Genomic DNA, 25,386 nt, shown 5'->3' with positions numbered 1-25,386 from the left:
AAAACGGTTCCTCCTCAGGTGAAAAGGGCACAGTTTATACGTTCGTGTGGGGGAGGGGCATTTTTCGTGAGTAAAAAGGGCACTTTTTAAGTGCTTAAAAAAGTGGGGGCCCTATGCCCCCCGCCCCCGGCCCCCAGAATCGCCGCCCCTGCATTTTTATTTTGACGTTTCATAATAATAGTTCTATAATTTATGCTTGTTGTTCTTGGTGAGCGAGAATCTACCCTTGACTATACAAGCAAACTCAATTTGGTTTCGTTTGCATGAAGTACCCATGAAATAAAACGGGAACTATCTTCTTTCAAGATATCAAATATCAGCCTCCATGCACTACATGGATAGAAGAAGAAAAGGAAATATAAAATGTAATATGATTTATGTATTTAATATTTTCTATGACAATGAATGGACCGTTTGACAGATTTGCACTCAATGATTGCAATCTTTGTATCGCCGATTTCGGATCTGTAATCAAGTTGATCATTTCGATCCATTCTTGATAAAAATAAATTTCACCGTGGTTTCACGTTCTTTATTTTTGAAAGGCTGAACTAAAGAGTAATTCGGGCTGAAAATGTGCGGTTTTTATTAAAAATAATCTAACTTTTCAGATTCGAGGAAATCTACCCGGAGTTTCAAATCTAAAGTGCGTATCAATGACAAGTTAACACTTTGAAAAAGTCTTGGGAGTTGAATAGAATACAAATGGTGATATATTTTTCACATATGGATTAGGTCTCAGCTATCAAATGAAAGTAAATGTTTTGACAGAATGTTACACTTGAGTGAATGATTAAGAAACCTAAAAGAGTCAAGCCTAAGCCATGTCATGTGAATCACAGTTCCGTGCAGATATCATCATGATGGCCTCAGTGTGTGGGGAGGAGGGTGGGGCGCAATAGTACTCTATGAAGTGTTTTGGGCAGGGAACCGGTATAAGATATCTTCAAATCAATCTTCCTAGCTTAAGTCCATGTGCTCTTCGTGGTTAACGTCCACTTGTATTCACATAACTATTTCCAAGTTCTGCGCAAATCATTTGTCACGAACTTTTCAAAAGTGGGTGGTGCTCACTCTAGCGGAAAGATTTTTTCGACAGTTATATCGTCATTTGCTTAAAGAAATCTGTGCCTATGTTTAAATGTGGAAAAATCTTCAGGATATTGCAAATACCGAATTTTACAGCATTATTTGTAAGTGTAAACTATTACTTTTGAGCTCTTAGCTCCATGGATAGGCCCTATTTGAAATTGCACAAGCAGCATATTACCTTTTGCTCGCACTAGTATGATTGAAAAAAGTCGGCTCCTCACTGCCTAGCGCTATAACTTTTTTATTTTAATCTTATTTCATCTGGAAATAATTTTTAATGACTGTAAAAACCCTCTTCCGAATCGACGGATGAATCAAAGTTTCCTAGTGGAGTAATTTAGGACCTTTGTCTGTGCATGGAGCTCTATGCGTGGTCTGTGTTTACGAAGGAATAGGGGGGGGGGGGTTCGTTGAATGACTATCATGCATGTACATTTATGATGCAAAAATTGTTCCATGACATTTGCTCCGGCGCCAATTGCTCCGATGGAGCACGTTGAGCCAAACATAAAATGTAACCTCGAAAACTAAATAAACCCTACTAATTTTTACACTTTTCTGACCTAAAAAATTGCCCTGATTGAGATCGTAAGACCTTGCAAACGTCGCAGGTTTATGTGTCCCGCATCGCAAAGGTTTCTTAATATAATTTAAACAGCTGCGTAGATTATATAAAGCTTACTTTATCATTCACATTATTTCTATGGCTGCATTATACATGCGGACGGTCAGTGTGCTTTCAGCATTGGTTTACCGCGCGCTGATTGGATAAAAGTTTTTACTCTGCTCAGCTGTTATTGTGATGTCACATCCAAAAGTTCGTAGACTCAGGATTAGCCCAGTTTTTGGCATTACCTTTCTATTTTCCTTAAATCTTTATTTAGTTTATTGGGCATATTGTTTTCCTTTAATTATATCGAGTTTACCAACGAGATACACTGGAATAGTATACCAAAAATCAATTTTAAAGTAGAAGTGGCCCTCGTCACGAAAAGAAAAGGCTTGTTTTGTGGTAGGCCCTATTTATTTTCCCCGGGTATTTTCCCTTTATTTTACGATATGTCATTGATCAAAACGCGCTAAGAACGAAAATTAATCTTAAATTTTGACCAAGTTAATAATTCTAACCTCACTTAAAGAGTGAAATGCGTAGACTTAATTAAAAAAAGAAAGAAATTCAGCTATGTCGGCAAAATCAAACATTAGATGAATTATAATGCCTAGCTACCGTATTATCTTTTGTTATGGCGTGTCTGAATTGAGACTACCGTTACTTGCGTAATTTTCTCTGACTCGACTGTGGCTACTGCTGGATTGGTTTAAATGACGTCCTCTTTCTCCCGACAGACAAATAGGAAATGATACTAAGCACAACCTTTCGATGTATGCAGTCAGCTGCTCCTTTGCATAACTTCACAATCGGGACATTTTCTGGTCTTTGGTAAGTATTGAATCAATGTTTTTTTTCTGTACCGTACTGTTCGGGGATGTTGTTAATTTGTGCGGGAGCTCTCGTTTCGCGTCCCCGGAGATGCGGCTGTAAAGACGAGTAGCAGCCGCTAACTAAGCGGTGCTCAAGCGAAGCAGCTGCCGCTCTAACTAAAGTTAGTCTAACTCTAAGTAAGTTAGTCTGATAATTCCGCTGTTTGGGAAGAGTTTTTCAACAATTTCAGATTTTTTTGGTCATCCTCCTACACAGACAGATGACGGGCATTATATTAGGCTCATAATGATGGTGCATGGCCAGGGGAGTGCAAACAAAATTAACCGCCGCCTAGCTAAACTGACGATTCTAACTTTAACTACTTACAGCGCGCAGCACTAAACTAAGTCTAGACTATCTATGTCTATGGAAAATGGGTGCAAACTACACAGGGATAACCATCGTTTCTGAGGATTTATTTAACAATTTCTGACATTTTACCATAATTCTCATTCACTGAGTTGAGTTGAGATACATAAAGGCAAGAAAGTCTTCATCATTTTTATCTTCCCTTTTCCGACTTCTTTCTTGTCTAAACTAATCTAATGTCTTTCTTCTTATCTGGTTCATCTCATACTGGCCATCTTTTTCTTTTTTTGGCTTTTAGTTTTACTTCGGTTTCTTTTAGTTTTACTTCTCCTCGGTTTTATGCATGGAAGTACAGATGATGGGGGGGGGGCTTTCCCCCCCAAATAATTTTCATGCCTAAGGAAAAAAAAAAAGAGAAAATGAAAGGGATAAGGGTGGAGTTTGACATTTTTTCTGAATCTTATGGTTATGTGAAAATCTGTCACAAACTTGGAGTTGGAGTTTTTTGAGTACATGTTCAAACAATATGAAAAAAAAATCTTTTTTAAGCGGAATGTCTGTGCCATAGATATTTTGCTTAAAAAGATTTTCTATGGCAAAATGCTAATCCAGAAATACTGTATTTATAAAAGCACTATTCCTTGACATACCAGTACCGGACAGTATACAAATAATGCATGCAGCCGAGCGCGTTAGTGGAAATGCAGAACATGTGAGGTTTCTTTAGATAGATGCCGCACTTCGCACTAGCGGCGAGTGCCCAGTGTGCACCATCTTAAGAAATCAAGCTTTCTCTGCATTTACTTTTACGCACGGCAGAGCAAGTGTATTATTTGTTTTATAAAATAGCAACACAGAAAAAAATTCTTGAAAAGTTACAGTATAGTTTTGTTAGACTTCTCCCAGGACATCTAATGCACTGGTTTGCTTGAGCGTGCAATGTCAATTTTCATTGCACACCTTTTGCACTGCCGTGCAGTACACCAAAAAAGTTGGATGTCACGTGACACGTATTGGCCAATCACGATGCTTGAAATAATACACCTACATGTATTTTATAAAAGATGTACATAAATGAATAAATTTATTGAATTTCCAAAATCAAAATAGAAGTGTACAAAGTAAGCATATTATACATGTAATGCAGTGCATGATCATGTGTGCAATAAAACAACTTGTTTTCATCTTGAGGGAAATGTAATCTCATGGATCAGTCAGTAATGCTCCATTTTTAGCAAAATCCTAAATTCTACAAAGTACTGACCTACATGTATATTAAAGCATTGGATTTGATGTTTTTATGATCATTAAAATCCCTGATAAATATAGTGCAGGCAATCTTTAATACATGTACATGTACCTGCATTTTATTTTCTATTCTACACATTATTTTGAAATAGTATGACCATAATTTGCAAACATTTTAAAAATCATCATGAAGTTGATATTCAATAAAAAAAGATAGGGTAACATGCAGATTAAGGTCACACCAGCATACTATTTTTGCCACTTTTCACCTTTTTTCAGTTCAGTTGCTGTGAGAACAATGAGTGACCATATGGACAAAACTGCCCAAAGCTTCAGAGAACCGGTGAGTTTGTGAGTAAATGTGTATGAGATGTTCACCTGTAAATGTTTGAAAACAGGGCAGGCAGAGAACAAACTATTCCAAACAATGTGCCAGATGACCAGATATAATTTGGACTCCTGCCATTTACAAGCTTTATTAAAAGCTTTCTTCAGGTGTTTCATTTTCCATTTATTTCTATCACTTACAATATTAATTTACTATGTATTTGATCTATTTTTTTTGTATATATACATGTGTATTTCAAATGTACATATTTTGTTGTTTTTTAATGAAAGAGAATAATTGAATTGAATTGAATGTTGCTTTACTGGCCTTAAATGTCTAGATCTCACATCATGATACAACATTTTAAAGAAAATGAGGATTTGATTGCTAGAAAATGAATTGGACGTCATAAACCTTGCTGGGTCCTCTTCATGAGTCACTACACAAGTCCTGTCCGGTGGAGAATAATCTCGATTTGGTGTTTAAAGTTGAAATGGAGGTGTCATAGCGTAGTGAGTTGTATGTGGAAGATTTCGGATTGACTCTAGAATAGAATAATCACCCTGATTTCTTCCACAAACAATATAGGAAGAATGAAAATAATATTTAGAAAATCACTATTCTCCAAACATAACACAGAAGAATGACACATACCACATAATTGCTTGTCACGCAAAAAAAAGGAAAGAAAAATAGCCTTTGAAATGAAAGAAATAACCCCCAAAATTTAACAATTTCTATAATTAATGTGAAAAAAAAGATTCCTTAAAAATCAAAATTATTGCCTACCATGCTGTACTGTAAACTGAAAATGTATCTACATGCACAATGTTTGTAATTACTGTATTGTTGATATTGATACTTATATGGCTTCTCTTTTTCCTATTTTAGGGCATAAGTGAAGCAGAAGTAGTGTCCATTGATCAGGCATCAGAGACGGTCAAAGTACTAAAACTTAAGGTCGTTGACCCCTCGTTCACGTTCAAGGCCGGCCAATGGTGAGATTCTACTTTATTAAAATCTACCAGAGAAACTGCCTAAAGTTGGAATTTGTGTATTGGGGTTAGGTAAAAAAAATTCCAACAAATTTCCATGTTGAAAAAAGACATTTTGATATATATACCCGTATATGAAATAATTTAGTAGTTCCAGATCTCCAGTTCTTGATGGAAAATCTCCTACTGAGAGGGCATTTTTGCAAAATCTTCCACTCCTCAGCTCCAGTCATCGATTTGTGTCTCTAAAATGTTTCTCCTGTCAAACACCCTTTTTTTTTAAACTGGAAATTAATTTTCATATCCATTGACCTGTATTCTGAAGTCGGGTTTAACTTAAACTTGGGTATTTAACTTAAACTTGGGTATAAAGTTGTGGTTTAAGTATGGATAGCCAATTGTTACATAAATCACTAACATTAGAGATATTATATCTAAGCTTGTTTGGCTCTCAAATCATTCATAACTGTCTAGGAAGTATGAATAGATGATTGTCTTTACCATCAATATCAGGAAAGAGCACAGTAAACATAAACATACAACTTTATAAAAATTTTGACACTTTTGGCTTCCCATAATTTTAGCACAGAGTTAGACCATGGTCTAATTAAGTTAAGCCTGACTTCAGAATAAGGGCCATAGTGTCTAGATAACCTAACCAAGTGTGCTCTGGTGATAGTCTCGTGCAAAACTTCAAATGTGGCCTCCCTCCCTCTGAACCTCCCCCCCACGTGCAGATGTATTGGGCAGCTTTTTCCACTTTGCTAGGGCCTTCACCTCCTCGGCAAGAATCTCCTGCTTAAGAGGTGCTGGTGTTAAAGGATGGTCCAGGCTGAAAGTATGAAGCTTAATAATTAGAATACAATTCACTGAGCAAAATGCCGAAAATTTCATCAAAATCGGATAACAAATAACAAAGTTATTGAATTTTAAATTTTAGCAATATTTTGTGAAAACAGTCGTCAGAATATTCATTAGGTGCGCTGATGATGTCACATCTCCACTTCTTCTTTTGTATTTTATTATCTGAAATTAAGTTTATTCAAATTTTTTCCTCCAAGAACTAGAAAAATTGGACTGCCAACTGATTTAGTGCATTAGATATTTATTGCTCCAACTTGTTTCATTATAAGGGAGACATATTATTCACACAAGTATTACATAATGAAAAAAAATGATTTTATGTAATAACACAAGAAAAAGGAAAGTGGAGATATGACATCATCAGCCTACCTAATGAATATAAATGACGACTGTTTTCACAAAATATTGCTAAATTTTAAACTTTAATATAAACTTTACCATTTGTTATCCGATTTTGATGAAATTTTTGGCAATTTGCTCAGGGAATTCTACTCCATGTATTAAGATATAAATATTTTCGGCCTGGACCATCCCCTTAAAGAGTATACAAATAGCGAATAGGCATGAGTGCGATGGTGCGAGATTTCGCATGAGGTGAAAGAAAGATGCTCTATTCAACGAGGCGTTAGCCGAGCCGAGTTGAATAGAGCTTTCTTTCTTTCACCGAATGCGAAATCTCGCACCATTGCACGAATAAGAATATTCGCTATTTGTGTTGTACAACGCATTGGAATCTAGCGAAAATATGAAAAAACAAGAGTTTTTCCCTCCAGTAATCTATGAAAAGGGAAAAAATATTGAAAGCGAAAAGCAAAATCCCACAAGCCGGGCCCACAAGCGCACATGACCTTGGACAGCGTTGCGCATTTAGCCAGCGAGCTGTACGCGCATTGTCACCTTATTCAATTAAATCGCATTGTGACGTCACCTCCTAAAGCGGCCGTGCAATGGTACATTTTGGATGGTACGTCTTGTGTGCAACGGTAGGAATGTGTGACGTTCAGCCTCCCATTTGATCGCGTACAACTAGCTAAGTAGGCGTTGTACAATCTCTGATAACATGCACATCTCTGAGATTAATCCATTGGTACATTGTAGAAGTAGTATGTCTGGAAACATGTGTACACATGGGCCCAAATTCACAAAGATGGTTTTAAAAAACCCACAATTGAGTCCATGGTTTATGCAGATCTCCTGTATAAATTACATGTATGCTTAATTTAGCACGTAGCAGGCGCGTGTATAAAAAATTCCAATGCTAATGCACGCTTTTGTCACAGAGCGCCAAATTGATGCATGGTTCGATACGCTTTTTTATTGATGAGTCCACTGTTTGAAGAGTAGACTCATGAATAAAAACAGTGGACTCATGAATAAAGTAGCGTGGATAACCATGACAACAGGCGTCAATTTTGTGCACTGTGACAAAAGCGCGCATCAGCATTGGACATTTTCTTATGCATGCGCCCGATACGCACTAAATAAAGCGTAATTTATACAGGAAATCGACATAAACCATGGATTCAACCGTGGGTTTTCAAAACCATTTTTGTGAATTTGGGCCATGATGTTTCCAGACATGATTGAGTTAACAAAGTAGGCTCTGAAAGTTCCACAGATGGATCTTTCAGAGCCAAGAAAGAAGAGAATATTTCTCTTTCCTTGAAATTATACAACAAGACAAAACTAATTTCCAGCCTAATATGAATTATTTGATGCCATACAAAATGAGACCTACATGTATTGTACATCTATAGTTTTAGGCTAGCTTCCCACTTTAAGAAAAAAGGAAGATCATACTGTAATCAAGAATTCATGCTTTGTCTTGTACTCTGTGAGTTTGTGATATTGCTTTATAGGGACATGTATTTCTATTTCCTTGAAAGATCAAAATAATTTTCAGCCTAATATTCATAAATTATCTGGTGCCATTTGAAATTATACCTACATTAGGAGTGGGCTATAAGGCTACATACTGAATTGTTTTAGGCTAGCTTCCCATTTTAAGAAAATAGTAAGATCATAGTCAAGAATTCAATATGTTTTGTCTTGTACTTTGTGAGTTTGTGGCATTGCTTCATATTCGAGGTGTGATTATTAAACTACATGTACTTCAGTAGTCAAAATTACCTGTAGATATAGTTGTAATGTACTGTAACCATCTTGCAGTGTTGTTTGATACCCTTTTGTATTATTACATTGTCTACTATTTTGTTTGTTGCAGTGTTTGTACATGTACCCTCTTTTAATACCTCTTGATACAAGACAAAGGCCTTTGATGGCCTTTAGTTAAGCCATGACTCGGTGATACATGTAACTTCAGCAACTGGTCTTATTCAAGAATTCAGAAAACTTTGAAAGCGGTTTTTCTCTTTGAAATTCTTGCATTGTAGGGTTGACTTTTTCGTAGAGGGGTTAGATATCTTCACTGGGTATTCCATGTACTCTGGTCCTACTCAGCTCAAAGAAGATTCCACAATAGACTTGGCTGTTAAATTCAGCGACTACCCTCCCACTGTATGGGTGCATAATCAGGTAAATCATATCATATGATTTAAAACTCTTTTAAGGGGGGGGGGGTAGGAAATGATGGAGAGAGATTATGCTTGGCTGATTTCTTCAAACACAATTCGTTTATACATGTACTTTTGAAAATAAGTCCTTAAGATGACTGAAGTCTAATTTTTGGAGTACAGACTACAGACACTTGTTTGTTATTAATATCTTGCTACTTTCCTGGGGGGGGGGGGGAATTTACCCTGTGCTGTACCCAAAATTCAATCAACTATAAATTGTTTTTGTTTTTAATGCTCATGATTTAAGGTAGTCATTACACAATTTACATTAAAGAAATATGTGGCACACACCAGGAATGCTCAAAAGACCCTGCCCCCAAAAGCCCAAAATAAAATAGAACCCCCCAAATTCCCCATTCACTGCGATGTGGATGTTAATGCTTATATCTTGCTGGATTGTGAAAAGTAGTGTCTGAAAATAAAGTGAAAATATTTGATTTTGCCTTTTTTGTGTTTAAAACCCATCAGAGTTACACTGGTCAGTATTAAAGCAAAATGATGTGAATGTACATGTACATGACAAAAAATAACATGAACGAAACAATCCCTCTATTGAAGATAGGGAAATTAAGTGTAACATTATGCATTACCCCTGTCCCATGGTGTCTTGGATGCTTACATAAGCAGACAAATTAGCATGCTCAACCCTGCTCATTACACACTCACAACTTACATGTATGTATAAGAATTGCAAAATTGCTTTGTTTGTCTTTGTACTAACTGCTAAAAACACCCTGTGTGTTTCACCCTGTTGCTTTGTGACCTTTATTTAGTATGCAAATGTGTCTTGCCATCATTTTATCTTGGCATCGTATGAAATTTGTCAGCACAAACTAAAATTGTAAATTGTCAGTTTTGCCAAGGTTTCTGATTAAACTGGTCTTTATACAATTAAACACTGATATTCCACAATTACCTTTTTATTGATATTGTACTTTCTGAGAATGACAACATGTCTGTGCTGGCAAGCTTTATAATGAAGTGGTCAAAATATTCATTATGTGCATGTAAGATCATATCACAATGAAAATACCGGTACTTAAAATCATCACTAACATCAAAGAGTAAATAACTTTGACAGGAGAACCCCTACCCTGTCAGTTTTCATAAAATTCATTACACACAAATACCTGTACAGTATGTGTATTTGCAGATCAAGGGGGGGGGGGGGCCTTCCTCCTGTTAATGAGTTTTCCTTTTCGCCTGTCAATTTTATTTATACAGGGAAATCCCCCCTTCCTCCCATGAGTGCTTGTAACTTTTTTTTTGTTTAACATTTTAAATTGGGCCCCCTTTTGTAAAAACCTGGATAAGCCCCATCTTGTCTCCAAGGTCATGAATTATACCATGATATTCCTGGATACATATCCATTCCTGTTTTAGTTGAACATGATCTGGGGATCTCTGTAAATGTCTGTTCTTAAAGTTCTTTTCTCTTGTCCTTACTAAATGTATATTATAAAGCCTAGTACGCCCAATGGCAATGAATATTTGCTAGGTCTATTTATATGTTCTTTGTCTGGATTTTTGTTTCTATCTCATATGGTGAAAAGGCCAACATTCAGAGCTTTTTAATTATTATTTAAGAACTTTAAAATGTCCACTGTGTTATATGCAGATGCTGTCACATTCAAATTTGAGGCCTGGGAAACAAAGTTGATATTAGGGCTGAGCATTTTTTTTTGGTGCTTGTTCTTTTAATGCATTTCTATTCTGCACATGCAAAATGTATTCTGGTCTTTCATTTTTATGATTTTTTAATATTGATCTTGTATTTTTTAATGAAATTTGGTTATATGCTAATTCCCACATCTGCCATCAACAGTTGTGTGTGTGTGTGGGGGGGGGGGGGGGGTACAGTTGAAAGTGGGACTGAACATTTGAGTGTAGTATGTGCAGTGCATAACTTATGGGTGATCAATGGTTCAATTACTTATATGTCATCTTTTCATCTTTTAAATTTGGTAATTCTAGCATGACACTAATTATATTTTGTGTAATTTGCAGCATTTCATACATTTCCCAATAAATAAAATGATTAATTCCATGATTCTTTCTCATTGAACTAAAAAAAGATTTTAATGAGAACACTCATGTCATTTTTATCCATTGATTTTCTGCTTTAGACTATTTGATAATTTTATGACATATTGGCAGCATATGTCTTCATGCAATAAAAGTGCATCAATTAATTTTTGCCTCATGAAAACTTTCTTCATTTAGTCAAAACTAACTTTATATCAGAATTAACTCTAGTCTTTACGCACTAACTCATTTTATTTTTATGTTTATGCATCTTTTCAAACTGTTACATCAGGGTTGATATGTTCATCCCAGGGGTACCAACAGTGGGTGGGTTTTCTATGAGTTCGTCACCAAAGCCCTTGCGTGAAAACAAGCATGTGGGACTAGCAGTGAAATTCAGCACACACCCCCCTGCATATTGGGTCCACAAACAGGTACGGTAAATATTTGTTTACATTTAGAATTTAGATGCACATGTCAACCCCTGAAGAAATTCTTCCTGCCGATCTTCTTATCTCTTTTATATATTCATCAAAAAGTTTTAACACATTTTTTTTTCTGCAAATGCACTCACTCAACTATAAAACGCAGGAAACCTATTGCTTGTGGCGTTTCATAAAAGCTGTTTTGTTCATGATAATACTGTATGCTCACAAATTTCAGTTTTATTTCCACTCATTCACCTTGATCACAATCACATTCTTTCAAAATTAATGCAAACCTCATTAAAATACAATACAGTTTTCCTTATAAAGATATCATTTTATAGTTCATCTGATTAATCCTTATTCTTCCATTTGCTTGGGATTCACATTTCATAAAAATATTCTTTGATCTTTCAACTCTCATTCATTGTCTTGTTACATGTATCTTGTATGTCTTAATAATAAAAGAAAGGTTGCCATGACTCTCATAATAAATGCTGGTGGCTCATGTAATAATTGTGTTTCAGAAACTGTTGGCCGTGATTAAAGTTGCCTTTGTCATTTCTATCCTTCAGTGTGCTGTCGGGTCAAAGGTCAAAGTGAGAACAGGAGGGGACAAGCTGGTCTTTGACCCCAAACCTGGTGACCCATCCTGGAATGTTCTACTAATCGGAGGGGGGATCGGTATCAACCCCCTCATTTCATTGATGCACCATGCAGCAGATCTCCATGATCAGAAGAAAGCTAATCCCCAGGGATACACCCCTGGAAAAATGGAACTGCTCTTCAGTGCTTCAACCAAGAATGAACTTATATTCAAGGTATGTAGAAAAGTCTGTAAACCTTATTTAAAGGGAAGTTCACCCTGACAAAAAGTTTATTGTAAAAATAGCAGAAAAATAATTAAAAAATATTGCCGAAGGTTTGAGAAAAATTCATCAAATAATTAAAAAGTAATTAGAATTTCAATTATTTGATTTGTGACGTCATATGCGAGCAGCATTCCTACATAGCGAATGGTAAAAAATCAATGAAATGTCATTTTCTCAGAAAATTGAAAATGGTTTTCACTGTACCTTTTATATATCAATAGACAAATTACTTCACACCCGATCACGAATAGAAAACAAAATTAAGTCATCAGGAACCATACAGAATTTGAAATTCATGCATTTTATATTACATAACACATGGGGCAGCTGCTCGTTTATGACGTCACAAATCCAAAACTTTGAACTCTAATAACTTTCTTACTCTTTAACGGATTTTCCTCAAACCTTCACCAATATTTTTCAATATTTTTTCTGCTATTTTTACAACAAAGTTTTCTTCTGGGTGAACTTCCCCATTAAGATGATTATTGATATTGCTTCGTCATCCACAAGGTGATGAAAATGATCATTTAATAAGAAAGCATAATAAAAAACAGGGAACCAATGGCTTAAGGTCCTCTCCGAGGACTTGGTAGTGAGGATTAATGCCTCACCAAATGTGCGCCCCTATCATGAATGCACGCTCAAATAGTCAGTAAAGATTGCATTCCTGACTTCCTGACTAACAGTCTGCATTATTTTTTACAAGTACAGCGAGGAAAGAGTGGCCAATTATTGTCAAAGGTCAGTGCAGAATAAAAGCTGAAGTATTTAAGAAATCCTGTTCATGAATTCAAAGATAAAATTGGATGTGGATTGAAAGCATATTAAAGTTGAGTCCTACAAGCAGTACTCAAATATTCCTGGTGGGTGTTTCATGAAGCTGTTTGAAGTTAAGAGCGACTTAAAGCTCGATTGGTGAACCTTTCTTACGCGCTAAATAATAACCAATGAACATTGAATGGTGATTATCATTTACCACAAGAAAAGAGTACCAGTCGTTCTGAAAGTCGCTCTTAACTTACGAACAGCTTTATGAAACGGCCCCCGGATTATGCAACTTTTACAAATAGAAATAAGGGGCATTCATGTAAGGGATACCAGTGGGAATTGAACGTGGGTTTATACTGGATTGCGAGACCACCACTCTACCAAGCTATGATGCCTCCTTGTTCTATTCCAGTCTTTAGTGGTCAAAGCTTTCCGTCTCTATCTGTCTTCTGTCAAGTCAAACAGATGGGAGAACACAAACTAGGATTCCCACCGAGACAGAAGACAGATCACTTGTCAGTATTCAAACAGGAAGAAATGAATCAACTTGTACAGTATCAGAATGTGTGGGAAATATAGGGTGGAACAACCAGTCTGAATTCAAAGAAACGTTTGGGCATTGATTGCTTTTAAATTAGGATTATTTTAAATCCAAGATAAAGGAGATTATTGCATCAAAGTTTATGTGACAATTCAAAATATTGTAAGAAAAATATCAATATGCAGTCAATTTTAATACCTTGTTTAACAATGATATGCTTGAGTTTGCTTTTAGTTTATTTGAAAAAAATTAAAGATGTTTTTTTTATTAATAATTTTCTGTACATTTGGCTTAATTGGGTTATTCCACATGTGTGATATGGTTGTGAACAGTGTACTATTGTTATTGTTTATATTCTGACAGTTTATAACAAAATGTGTATTATGCGGGCTTAGCCGAAACAGCTTTGTTAATTATCAGTCATAAGAATGAGCCTTAATACTATCAAGCATGAAGTTTTGTATTATGGTAATGACTTTAGTACGGCTAAAATAAAGGGAGGGAAATAAAGATTTTTGGAAGCACCAGCATTGTTATAGGACAAGTCCACCCCAACAAATAGTTTATTTGAATTAAAAGAGAAAAATCCAACAAACATAACACTGAAAATTCCATCAAAATTGGATGTAAAATAACAAAGTTACGACATTTTAAAATTTCGTTTAATTTCACAAAACAGTACTACACATGTATGCACATCCCGATCAGTATGCAAATGAGGGAACTGATGACATCACTCACTCACTATTTCTTTTGTATTTTATTATATGAAATAGGAAATATTCTTATTTTCTCCTCATTGTCCTGTGAAAAAAAGTTTTATTTCTCGCCGAACTTGTAGAATTACCATTGTTTAACATTTTATGGTTCAGTCAAGTTGGTCCTTACTGTCAAATCTGTAAAAATAGAATTAGTGTATAATTCAAACAATAAAAAACAAAAGAAATAGTGAGCGAGGGATATCATCGATTCTCTCATTTGCATGTGACTGAATTGTGCATATAACTACTTTGTGAAAAATAAGTGAAACTTTAAAATGTCATAACTTATTTTACATCCGATTTTCAGCATTATGCTGGTTTGATTTTTCTCTATTCAAATCAACATTTTTCTGGGGTGAACTTGACCTTTAAATGTGGTTATCTCTTCATATTTTCTTCCCATTAAAATTGCGATGAAAAAACTTACTTAGTTAGTCATTTGTCTGTATTTTAAGGACACCATTGATGAGTTGATCTCAAAGCATTCCCCAGATATTGCTGCTAGGTTTTATGTGACCAAAGACTCGGACGTCGATTCACCAATATCAAGTAAGTCTTATTGGGCATCTTAAGAAACTTGTGATATCGATTGCAAATCCATTTGGGGTCCTCAATTCAATTAATTATTGATGTATATGTATGTCTTGCAGTGGATTACTGATCTGTTTCCTGCTGCAAGGAGTGTAAAACTGGGCCCCGTCTTACAAAGTGTTACGATTGATCCAATCAATTGTAACTCTATGGAAATCCACCAGGGTCATAATTTTTTCTACAGGATATTTGTACAATGTCCTTTGTAACCAAAGAGAAGCACAGTGAAATTTCAAGAAAACGATGAATGCATGAATATTACATCATAGCTAGAAAATATTTTGAACCAACATGTATAATAAATGATGACGTTGCTGGCCATTCGTACATGTAGTTGCCATTAATCAGATCAATCGCAATTCTTTGTAAGATGGGGCCCAGATCTGCTAACCTGCTGAAATTGATCTATTGATTTTATAATTGCACATTGAGTACATAATCAATGTGGATTTGGCACTTTAGAAATAAGCTAAATTATCATTATTATTCAAATGAATTTGCAATCGCTTATAATTCTGTGCCCCCCAAAATAAAAAAAAAAAAAACAGCATAAAGTTATAAAGCGAATTTTGAGATGTTTACTGAGCTTGAAAAAAAACAGACTGAGCTATGGAATGAATAACTCATTAAAGGGTTGAGCATGTACATGTATGAGCCATAGGGGTACAGTGGCTCTACGGTTGAGCACATCAGAATACCCATCACCATATTTTTTTTTCCCTATTTTTTTTTATCACTTGGAAAAAGGGAATCTATACCCTACCATTTAAAGTGGATTCCCTCTCATTTATAGCCCATCTTATCATGAGATCCATGTCATATATTTTCCAGGATTCACTTTAAATCCTGGAATGAGACTTTATCCCAGAATAATTGATTGGGATTGGAGCAAATTGGATGGCGTATCTCTACAATCCCCTAAAATTGGCATTTTGGATCCTTTACCTGTATTTCATCTGTTCAATCACCTCCCCTCCATTCTCCCCTTCTCTCTATCTATCTCCCCTTCTCTCCATCTATCTCCCCTTCTCTCCATCTATCTCCCCTTCTCTCTATCTATCTCCCCTTCTCTCCATCTATCTCCCTTCTCTCTATCTATCTCCCCTTCTCTCTACCTATCTCCCCTTTTCTTTTTTTTCATTTAAGGTGAATACATGTACATGTATATGTACTGTAGGGTCCAGCCAATACCATATGCCAATGGTTCAAAAAGGCAGTTCCTTTTTTCAAGTTCTTTGTGAAAAAAAATTTATAAAAAATCATTAGTGAGGAGAAATTTGGTTGAAATTTGCTGATTAGCATAGTCAAAATTTATATTAAAACCAAATCAGAGTGACTTGATTTACAAGTATTTTACCATCATAAATGTGATTGTAGTAAATGTTTCAATGGGGAATCCAATGTGACCTTTAATAGATGAATGATCCTTCTATTCAGTTTTTAGCTCATCCGGCCCGAAGGGCAAGATGAGCTTAATATGCCGTGGCGTGGCATCCGTCGTCTGTCCACAATTTCAAAATGCTACTACTTCGCCATTTCAAGTACGATTTCAATTCTGTTTGCTTTATGTGATAGCACTAGGTGGGGCATTCAATACTTCTACACAGAATTGTGAAATTCATTAAATATGCTAATTTATGCACATTTTTCAAAATTCACAAAAAATGCTACTTCTTTATTTGTTGACCGATTTTGATTTTTTGCTTCCATCTGGTAGAGCTTCATGAGGTTCACCAAACTTCTACACAGAACTTTGAAATTTCGACCAGAACAATTTTTATGCTAATTTATGCAAAATTAATTCATGCATATTTTTGAAAATTCACATAAAATGCTTCTTTTTTGTTGACCGATTTTGAATTTTTTGCTTCCATCTGGTAGAGTTTCATGAGGTTTACCAATCTTCTACACAGAATTTTGAAATTTTCAGTAGAAAATTACTTATGCTAATTTATGCAAAATTTATTCATAAATCACAGAAAATGCCTCTTCTTCTTTATTTGTTGACAGATTTTGATATTTTTTCTTCCATCCGGTAGAACTTCATGAGGCCCACCAAACTTCTACACAGAATTTTGAAAATTTTCAGTAGAAAATTATCTATGCTAATTTATGCAAAATGTATTCATAGATCACAGAAAATTCCTCTTCTTCTTTGTTGACAGATTTTGATTTTTGGTTTCTTCCATCTGGTAGAGCTGCATGAGTTTCACCAAACTTGTACACAAAATTTTGTCTGGAAAATTATTTATAAATCACAAAAAATGTTTTTTCTTCTTCATTTGTTGATCAATTTCAGTTTTGTTTGCCTTATATGATAGCTCGAGGTGGTGATACAAAATCTAAACATTGAATTTTGAAACTCATTGAATCTGCTATTTATTCATATATTTTCAAAACTCACAAAAATTGCTTATTTGTTGATTGATTTTGATTATTTTTGTTCCATCTGAGAGCTACATTAGGTTCACCAAGGTTCTACACAGAGTTAAGAAACTTTGACTAGATAATAATTGATACTTAATTCATATGAAATTTATTCATAGATCACCAAAAATGCTTCTTAGTCATTTCTTCATTAATTTCAATTCTATATCCTCAATTTATGTCACCAATATAATTCACTACAGTGTTAACTGGGCTGAAATTAAAATTGTGTTGAATTGTGTTGCGAGGTGCCGGATGAGCTCCACATAATTGATGTGCTAGTTTTTAATGTTATACCATTTATTGTGCATTGTATGAAGATTTTTTTTAAATTTTTTATATTGACCAAAGCAGGTTTGACATTGTACTGACTATTTAATGTTCCCTTTTTTAGCCATGAGAAAGAAATCAAAACCTCATTATCAGTTTATGTCGTCCTTTATGCAGATCGTAGGATAGATGCGAGTGACATCAAGTCATCTGTGGAGAGGTTGAGAGACGGTCCTCTAAGATGCTTTGTATGCGGTCCTCCTACCATGATAGCGGATATGGAAGGGTTGCTTGGCAACGAGGGTATCCCTGCATCAGATATTTTCTGTGAGAAGTGGTGGTAATGTTGGGAGATTATTGATGCAATAATTGGATAGGTGAAAACCTTGGGTGTGATCAGGTGCTGTTGTAAGCAAATCATTCCATTATAAATCATGTCATAATGTGTCATTGAAGGAAAAATCTATTAAAAGTGAACCCTGCCAAACCACTGTCGTTTACCACCTAGACTGCAATAATCTGCAAAGCGCTTTACAGACATCGTTCTGATGTAATAAGTGCTATGTTAAAGTGAAATACTATTATTAATGCCCCAAATTAGGTGCAAACCTTGGGCATAAACTGCTTGCTTAATTTCAACTAATTCTCATGAAATTTGCATCACCCAAAGGTTTTGATGTATAGATGTGCAAAACACATTTTTTTTGTACCTGTCGGAAATCATGTTGCCATGGTAACAACATATGTGCCCCAAATTTGTTAAAAATCTTTTGGTTCAAACTACTTCCACCAGTTCTCATATTTTGCTCACACATGGGTATTAAAAAATGGGCAAGACATATTTTTTCCCTGTGTTGCAAACTGTTGCCATGATGACAGCTTTAATAGGGCGGGGGTATTAATCACCTTCAGTGATAGTTCTAGTTAGTTTCGGTAGAGGGGGGGGGGGGGAGGAGACCTTGTTTCATGTGGTGCTGTTCAAAATCCTAGGGGGTACATGCCCTTGCTCAAGTGCTCTTCAAAATAAACTAGTGTAGTGAACTAGAGCGGAGTCATTTCAGACATTCCAATTGCATCTTACCGTTCTGAAACGGGTATTCTGCTAGATGAATGTCACAAATATAATATATATTTTTCAAACATCAAACCACGTGCAGACATGATGCAAACATCCCTGTTCTTCATTGAAATTAATTATATGTACAGTATAAGCAAGATTTTTTTAAAAGGCTGTAGAAAGGTGTTGCTTTGTTTTGTATCGGAGTATAAACCACGCTCTTGCCAAATGATTTTGATAGTTCTCTTGTTGTCGGGGGCGGATCTAGCTTTTTGCCATTGAGGAGGTTTGATGGAGAAATTTGACCAGAAAAGAAGAAAAAAAAAAGGTTTTCACTACCAAATGAAGGTCATTTTACTTCCGAAAAACTTAAATGCAAAGGGGTCCACTATAAAATGTAGGTAATTTGGGTTTGGCTCCAAATTCTAAAATTGTAGGTCATTACTTTTGTTTAACTTGGCAGCCCAGTGGGGGGGGGGTGGATAGACCCCCTTCCCCCCCCTGGTAGATCCGCCACCGATTGTAATAATTATCATATATCATTAAAATACTGTTGAGGAAAGATATACTCAAAATATTTTATTTTGAATAGATTCTTAACGAGCATTAGCCATTTTAAGCGGGATGAAACCTGGCCAGAACTTTTTTTTTCATTTTTTTATTTTTGAAAACTGCTTATTCACTGTTGTGGGAACCTATGCAGATAATATTTCAGGTATTGAATACGTATGTGCGGTCAGTTATCTGTATTATACTACATGTGTGTAAAGTCGTGTGTGTGAATGTTCTATAATAATTCTGATCTAGATACACGTATGGTATATTTTAGTTTATACAAGGGGCTGACGCATGCTGATGCGGGTATGGCAAGCTCTTTTATCATTTAGTGCAACTTTCAAAAATTATTTCCTTGATATCAAGAAATATTTGGGGGTGTCAGCATTGATCATTCTTTCTATGAAAGAATATGATATAGAAAAATCAGGAAAGGTTTATGTTAAAATGGCTTTCTCTTATGTTGGTTTATGCTGGCCTGGGCCCCATCTTACAAAGAGCTATGATTGATCCAATCAACCGTAACTCTATGGAAATCCATCAGTGTCCAAATTTTTCTGTGCACAGGAAATTTGCAAAATGTCTTTGTAAACAAAGGAGAACACACCATATTTTCAATAAATCAATGAATTTATGGATAAACATTCATATCTAGAATTTTTTTGAACAAACATGCATTTTATATGTTGACTTTGCTGGCTTTCCATATTTGCGATTGATCGGATCAATCGCAACTCTTTGTAAGACGGGTCCCCAGGTGTGACAATAGTTATATACATGTATTATTCTTCTTACTTTCTCTTTCTGTCCCTCGCTCAATCTCTTTCTTTCTCTCTGCATCTTTCCCTCACCCCCCCCTCCCCTCCGTCTCTTGCTATCAATCTTATTTCCCCCTTTCCTGCATATTATCTTTATTTACACAAATATATTATGATTGGATTTCATGTAAAGAAGAGATATAAAATATTAAATATCAAATGTGCTGAAATTATTACAGTAATTTAGACAATAAATCTGATATCTTAATTGTGATCATCCAACTTGTGTGAAAATTTTCATCATTGAGTTTCACACCTGACCTAGACTAAACAACTACATTACATATGTTTGCATAAATTCTTAAAGTGCTCTGTTGATTTCAATATAGGTGTAGGCCTACTCAAGCATCGAGGATTGAAATATATTATCTGGACAAGTTGTTTTTTAGATACCTGAAATATATGTTGATTTAAAACAAATTCTTCACCATTGTAGAAGAGATTTGGATGCATCTTGTCTGCTTAATAATTATATATGAAAGAAATACTGTAATAGGATGCTAATGAACAAGCAATTGTCTTTATTTTCTTTTTAAATCCAGCTCAGCATTTTAATATGTTAAGGCAAGGGTCAGACTTTTTATCATGCAAATTTTACTTACATTGCAAATTCTTTTGGAGAGCTGCAGAAAAAGAGGAAGATATTTCACAAGAACTATCCCCTCAAAGACACTTTTAGAACTATTTCCTATTGTCTCATGACTATTAAACTCATTTTTGAAATCACATTTCACACCACAAATAGTGAATAACTAGTATAACATCAAATTACAATTTACAAATTACACAAGCAAAGTACAATGATTTAAAAAAAAAATCATTGCATCATCAGATTACAAAACCCCAATTGTATAATGCAAATTTGATGAGGTTTTAAGTGAAGTAATTGAATTTGGTAAGGTATCTGGTTTAGGCGACACAGGAAGCATTAAGAGATAGTTGAGCATTAAACAAGGAAATGAACAGGAAACAGCTGTGATAGTACGGCCAATTAATATAGATTATGCTGCAGATGATGAAGGGACGTATTAGGGAGAGAAAAGGAAAAAGGAAAAACAGAAAAGGGGAGAAAGAGAGAGAAGAGATTGAGATGCAAGAAGGGAAGCTTAAGTAAGAGATTGTGTACTGAGCAATCAAATTGGTTTGTAATGGAAAATCATTAAATATATGATTGAACTATTCAAGAAAATTTGAAAACTTCAATAAAAACAAGCAAAATACAATGTTGGAAAAGTCAGGGATCTTATCTTGGTGTATTTTCCTTCAGCAAGAAATTTACCATCACTATGCTGCACTCAACCCAGGTGAGGTACATGTACATGGATACTTGAATGCACTGAGCACCGGTGACAGTAGCTTGAGCTAAAGCTGGGGTTATAGTAGCAGCGCTTTGTATCTTTAGGCAAAAACACTAAATAAATCCAGCTATTATTGTTATCTCTACTTGCTTTGAAAGTCAATGAGTGTACTAAGAGAGAGATTGGATATCTAGTTCTGAAAAGCATTTCATCAACATTTTCACCTGACAATCTCTAAGATATGACAAATTCTTTTTATTTCAATGACCAATTTAACCAAAAAAATAGGATTATGCCGGTTTATAAAATCACTGAACTAGTTTACAAATGCAGAGACATGTTTTAAAAATGCAAAAAGAATCGATGCCAGCATTTTGACTTACTATATGAAATGACCCGTCGTGTTTTCAAACCAACGCTACTTCAGTGGAAAGAAGCAGAAATATGTTTTCACTATTGAGTACCATATTGTCTAATTGTGCAACCTTTGATTTATCTGGGAAATATTACACAATTGCTATCAGTAAGTCACACTTATCATTCAACTACATTTATTACTGGATTCATTAAATCAGGGTTTGATGTATAACATTCTGAACTTTCAAAGGTCAGTATATTTATAGTCAATGGTGTGATGAGCCAAATATTTTGAGGGGGCAAAATATGGTGTATGGGGTAGTCTTTCTAAACAACAACCAAAAAAAAATATAGAGCAAAGTGATGAAGCAAAAATGTGGGTCTTTTGTAATGAAAGTCTGATTTTGAAAAAGATTTGACATGATATTCAAAAACATGTATCATATTCCACCCTTTTTGCAAGAACACATAATGGAAGAAGCATCCTTTCAATATATATTGTGTGAGTAAATAAAAAAAAAAATTGACACCTCACAAATCCCCATTTTAAGGATAAAATATGCCATGAACACACGATGATTTTATATATATGGCCTGAAAGAGTTTCTTCTCCAAAATAGTATTCCCAAATACCATATTTACGTGGTATGTCATCACGCTTGGATAATACTTGGACGTATTGTTTTTTTACTGTGATGTTAGGTTTAATTTGTAAGGCATGGCTGTTATGATTAAACCTAGAAGCCAATAATGCAATAATTCTACATGATTTTACATATTTGTGTTTCTGATGAATCTGATGACAGTACGGAGGGTTTGGATTTGTAAAGATTTATTTCTTGTCTATTTTGCATATTATGTACTGTATATATTTACCATTATAATTTGTATTTTGATAAACGGTCTGATTGCAAACAAGCATTTTATCTCTTTTTTTAATCTTTTTATCTTTACCCTGTATAAAGATGTCAAATATAAATGATAAATAAAAATGAATAAATAGAAAAAAAACATAGTTGCAAATCCCTTTAGAATGAAATTAAAGGAGAATTGATACTAAAAAGTTTCTATTGAACAATTTCGCAATGGATTTTAATGCAACCCTTGTAGGATATGACATCATTGGCATATGGGTTCATTCATTGCAGCCATGCCTTTATTCTTTGGTGCAAATCAAAATTTACATCACTGCAAACAATACCTACTGATTATCCAAGCATGAGGACATACCACATAAATATGGTATCACATCATTTGGGAGAAGATACACTTCGGTCATGATTATGTGTTTACGACAAATTTTTTCTTTAAATTTGGTATTTGTCAAAAGCAAAAAGAAGCTGCTGAAAACTGCTTATCTAAAAAAAAAAGAGCCAATGGAGTAAATTAGAGAGTCAAAAGGGGCCTAAGCTTTCGATCCTAGCAGAATCTTCTTCGGAGGCATATTTCCTAGGATCGAAAGCTTAGGCCCCTTTTGACTCTCAAATTTGGTATTTGTGAGGTCACTGACTCAGAGGTATCTTCTTTTTTTAGACTCACATGGGTATAAATGTTGATGCCATTATTGGATACACAAATACATTTAGACCTTGGTTAATAATTTCTGCATTTAAACATACATGTCATTACAAAAAGTTCAGATACACACTACATGTACATTATAAACCTTGGTTAATCATACGTACATGTGAATCAATGCCAAAAACCTATATGAGAACATTTACAAACCCAACTGCAGATGAAGGTTAAAACACGAAGCCATTAGGTCGAAAGCAATTTTGTGTGGTTATGGTACGTTCAGTTTGAGGGTCTGGGATAGAAGCTTCAGATGGGATAACAATCTTTCTTTCTGCTCGATCAGATTCTCTTCCAAGGCGTGCGCATCCCGAAGCAGCTTGTCAACGTGATTAGAGCTTAGGAGCTCAAACTGCTCACTTTCCCTGGGAAGAAAGAGGGAAGTGGAAAAGCGAAACATACTCAATCTTAGAAGTCCAAATTGAAAAAAGTAGATAAAAGTAAAATCTGTCAATTAATGGGCTCCTAGTAAACGATTGAATGATAAATCTTCCAGTTCTAGGAGGAAGTAGCCAATTGAAACCTTCAGAAACCAATGTAAAGATCACCTTTATCAGTGGCATAATGAGCCAAAATATTTTAGGAGCCACAACGTGGCATATAGGGCAAAATCAATTTTAAAAAGATGAATCAAACAGAGGGAATGAGAAAAATGTTGGCCTTTTCAAAATGAAAATTCAATTTTGACCTCAATAAAAAATAGTACCATATTTCAGTCTTTTCTTTTCTCTCTCTTTCTCCTTGTTAATTTTTGATGTTTTAGGAAACCAAGACCCCTGACCCCCTCCCCCCCCAAAAAAAATATATTCACCAGTGATCTGTACCCTCAACTTACACAAAAATAGGAGTCCATTGCATGCATTCCATCTTGACTTCTCTTTCAATTTCTATTAAAAAAAAGAAGAAAAGAATCATGATGAATAATTTTTTAATTAAATTTGATAATAAATGAATAATATGAACATTTGTAATGCATCAGTACCCATCATGTGGAGATACTCATGGTGCAGAAAAGATCAAAAGTAGAAAACATATTAAAGAGAGGCAAGAGTTACATTTAAAAGGAAGCATTGTTAGTGAATTAGTTAAGATGCTAATATATGTGGAAGTTCCTTCCATAGTGGAAATGAAATATATAGACCTCCCCCCTTCTTGTGCTCTTTAATACCATACCCTCATATTAGGAGAATGTTGTATACTTTAATCACTATAAATCTCATGATATTTTGAAAATCTCAAATTTTATTCTGTTTCCTCCTGCAGCAATAACTATGATTTCTCCATAATTATTCCTTGTCCAAGGTGTTATTCGAATGTGTTCTCATTTTAGATATGAAAAGTAATGAGACTAAGCGTAAAATCAAACAAACACTGAAAATTTCTACAAAATTGGACAAGAAATAACAAAACTATTGAATAATTCAAAGTTTTGCCCCCCCCCCAAAAAAAATGAAAAGAATTGAAAAAAGTTATTCAAGAGTAGCAGTACCTGTCATCACAGCATCAATGCCAATGGGTTCATGACTGGAATCCATCTTGCTTTCTGTGCACTCTGATGTATCACCACCTGGACCAGGACCTGCTCCAAGTTCTTCTTTCTGGGAAATCTCATCAAGATGTGAACTTGTTTCTCTTGGCCCAACATCAGTCTTCATAACATTGTCTGCGAAAGGAACTGGGTCTTCAGGACTTGTTGACGCACCTTCAAACCCGTCTTTAAATCCACCTTTGGTTTCAGGGGCTAAGCATTCATTGGGTTTGTTGAAGTTTGACCCGTCATTTGCAATAGCACCACTTCGAGTAGGAAAGGCTGCTTGGTCCATTATTGCCTATAGTAATAATTGGGCTTGGGTTTTCTACTGCCTGGCTCTCCTAAGGGTCCCAACATCTAAATTTGGCCTGTGGACTGGTTCACTCTTCTGGTTCTGAAGTAACCTTAGGCACCATAAAAACTTTAACGCAGTGTTAATCTGTTCCAAAATGAAATTCGGATAGTTTTAATTTCAGACATTGATTAGAGATCTAGATAGAAAATAGAAAAAAAATCTAAACCTAACTTAATGTTTTTATGTTAGATCTAATTTAGACAGCTGGCAGCCATCTGTTTTGAGGAGTTTTTAAACAGTTTTTATTTTTAAATTTCTCCTC

At 35.1% G+C, this 25,386-nt stretch overlaps 2 protein-coding genes across 4 annotated transcripts; one reads left to right on the top strand and one right to left on the bottom strand.

Annotated features, from left to right (window-relative positions):
* Positions 1-2,379: 2,379 nt before the first annotated feature.
* Positions 2,380-19,254, top strand: LOC121426784 (oxidoreductase NAD-binding domain-containing protein 1-like). Of its 3 annotated transcripts, none has more exons than XM_041623185.1 (7): positions 2,380-2,533; positions 4,417-4,475; positions 5,352-5,458; positions 11,213-11,354; positions 11,921-12,166; positions 14,746-14,839; positions 17,756-19,254. In XM_041623185.1, the coding sequence occupies exons 2-7, from the start codon at positions 4,431-4,433 to the stop codon at positions 17,920-17,922; spliced, it is 801 nt and encodes a 266-aa protein (XP_041479119.1). In that variant the 5' UTR covers positions 2,380-2,533; positions 4,417-4,430; the 3' UTR covers positions 17,923-19,254. The 3 variants fall into 3 exon arrangements, with proteins under 3 accessions (XP_041479119.1, XP_041479118.1, XP_041479117.1); XM_041623184.1 differs by having other exon boundaries at positions 4,412-4,475; XM_041623183.1 differs by lacking the exon at positions 11,213-11,354 and adding an exon at positions 8,713-8,854 and having other exon boundaries at positions 4,412-4,475.
* A 4,190-nt stretch (positions 19,255-23,444) lies between these two features.
* LOC121426165 lies at positions 23,445-25,076 on the bottom strand. Its single transcript, XM_041622356.1, has 3 exons — positions 24,728-25,076; positions 24,074-24,125; positions 23,445-23,603 (listed from the first exon to the last, which is right to left on the bottom strand). The coding sequence occupies exons 1-3, from the start codon at positions 25,059-25,061 to the stop codon at positions 23,450-23,452; spliced, it is 540 nt and encodes a 179-aa protein (XP_041478290.1). The 5' UTR covers positions 25,062-25,076; the 3' UTR covers positions 23,445-23,449.
* Positions 25,077-25,386: the final 310 nt, after the last annotated feature.

The sequence above is a fragment of the Lytechinus variegatus genome, chromosome 13 (genome assembly GCF_018143015.1).
Source record: "Lytechinus variegatus isolate NC3 chromosome 13, Lvar_3.0, whole genome shotgun sequence".
Taxonomy (NCBI): domain Eukaryota; kingdom Metazoa; phylum Echinodermata; class Echinoidea; order Temnopleuroida; family Toxopneustidae; genus Lytechinus; species Lytechinus variegatus.
This window is presented reverse-complemented; position numbering and strand designations above follow the sequence as displayed.

Excerpts from the sequence above, each read along its gene's own strand:
- LOC121426784 (XM_041623184.1), top strand. The coding sequence starts at position 2,451 with ATGATACTAAGCACAACCTTTCGATGTATGCAGTCAGCTGCTCCTTTG. Across the intron at positions 4,476-5,351 it reads CCCAAAGCTTCAGAGAACCG|GGCATAAGTGAAGCAGAAGT; the intron begins GTGAGTTTGTGA and ends TTCCTATTTTAG. Across the intron at positions 14,840-17,755 it reads CGTCGATTCACCAATATCAA|ATCGTAGGATAGATGCGAGT; the intron begins GTAAGTCTTATT and ends TCCTTTATGCAG.
- LOC121426165 (XM_041622356.1), bottom strand. The coding sequence starts at position 25,061 with ATGGACCAAGCAGCCTTTCCTACTCGAAGTGGTGCTATTGCAAATGAC. Across the intron at positions 24,126-24,727 it reads CATTGATGCTGTGATGACAG|AAATTGAAAGAGAAGTCAAG; the intron begins GTACTGCTACTC and ends TTTTTTTAATAG. Across the intron at positions 23,604-24,073 it reads CAATGGACTCCTATTTTTGT|GGAAAGTGAGCAGTTTGAGC; the intron begins GTAAGTTGAGGG and ends CTTTCTTCCCAG.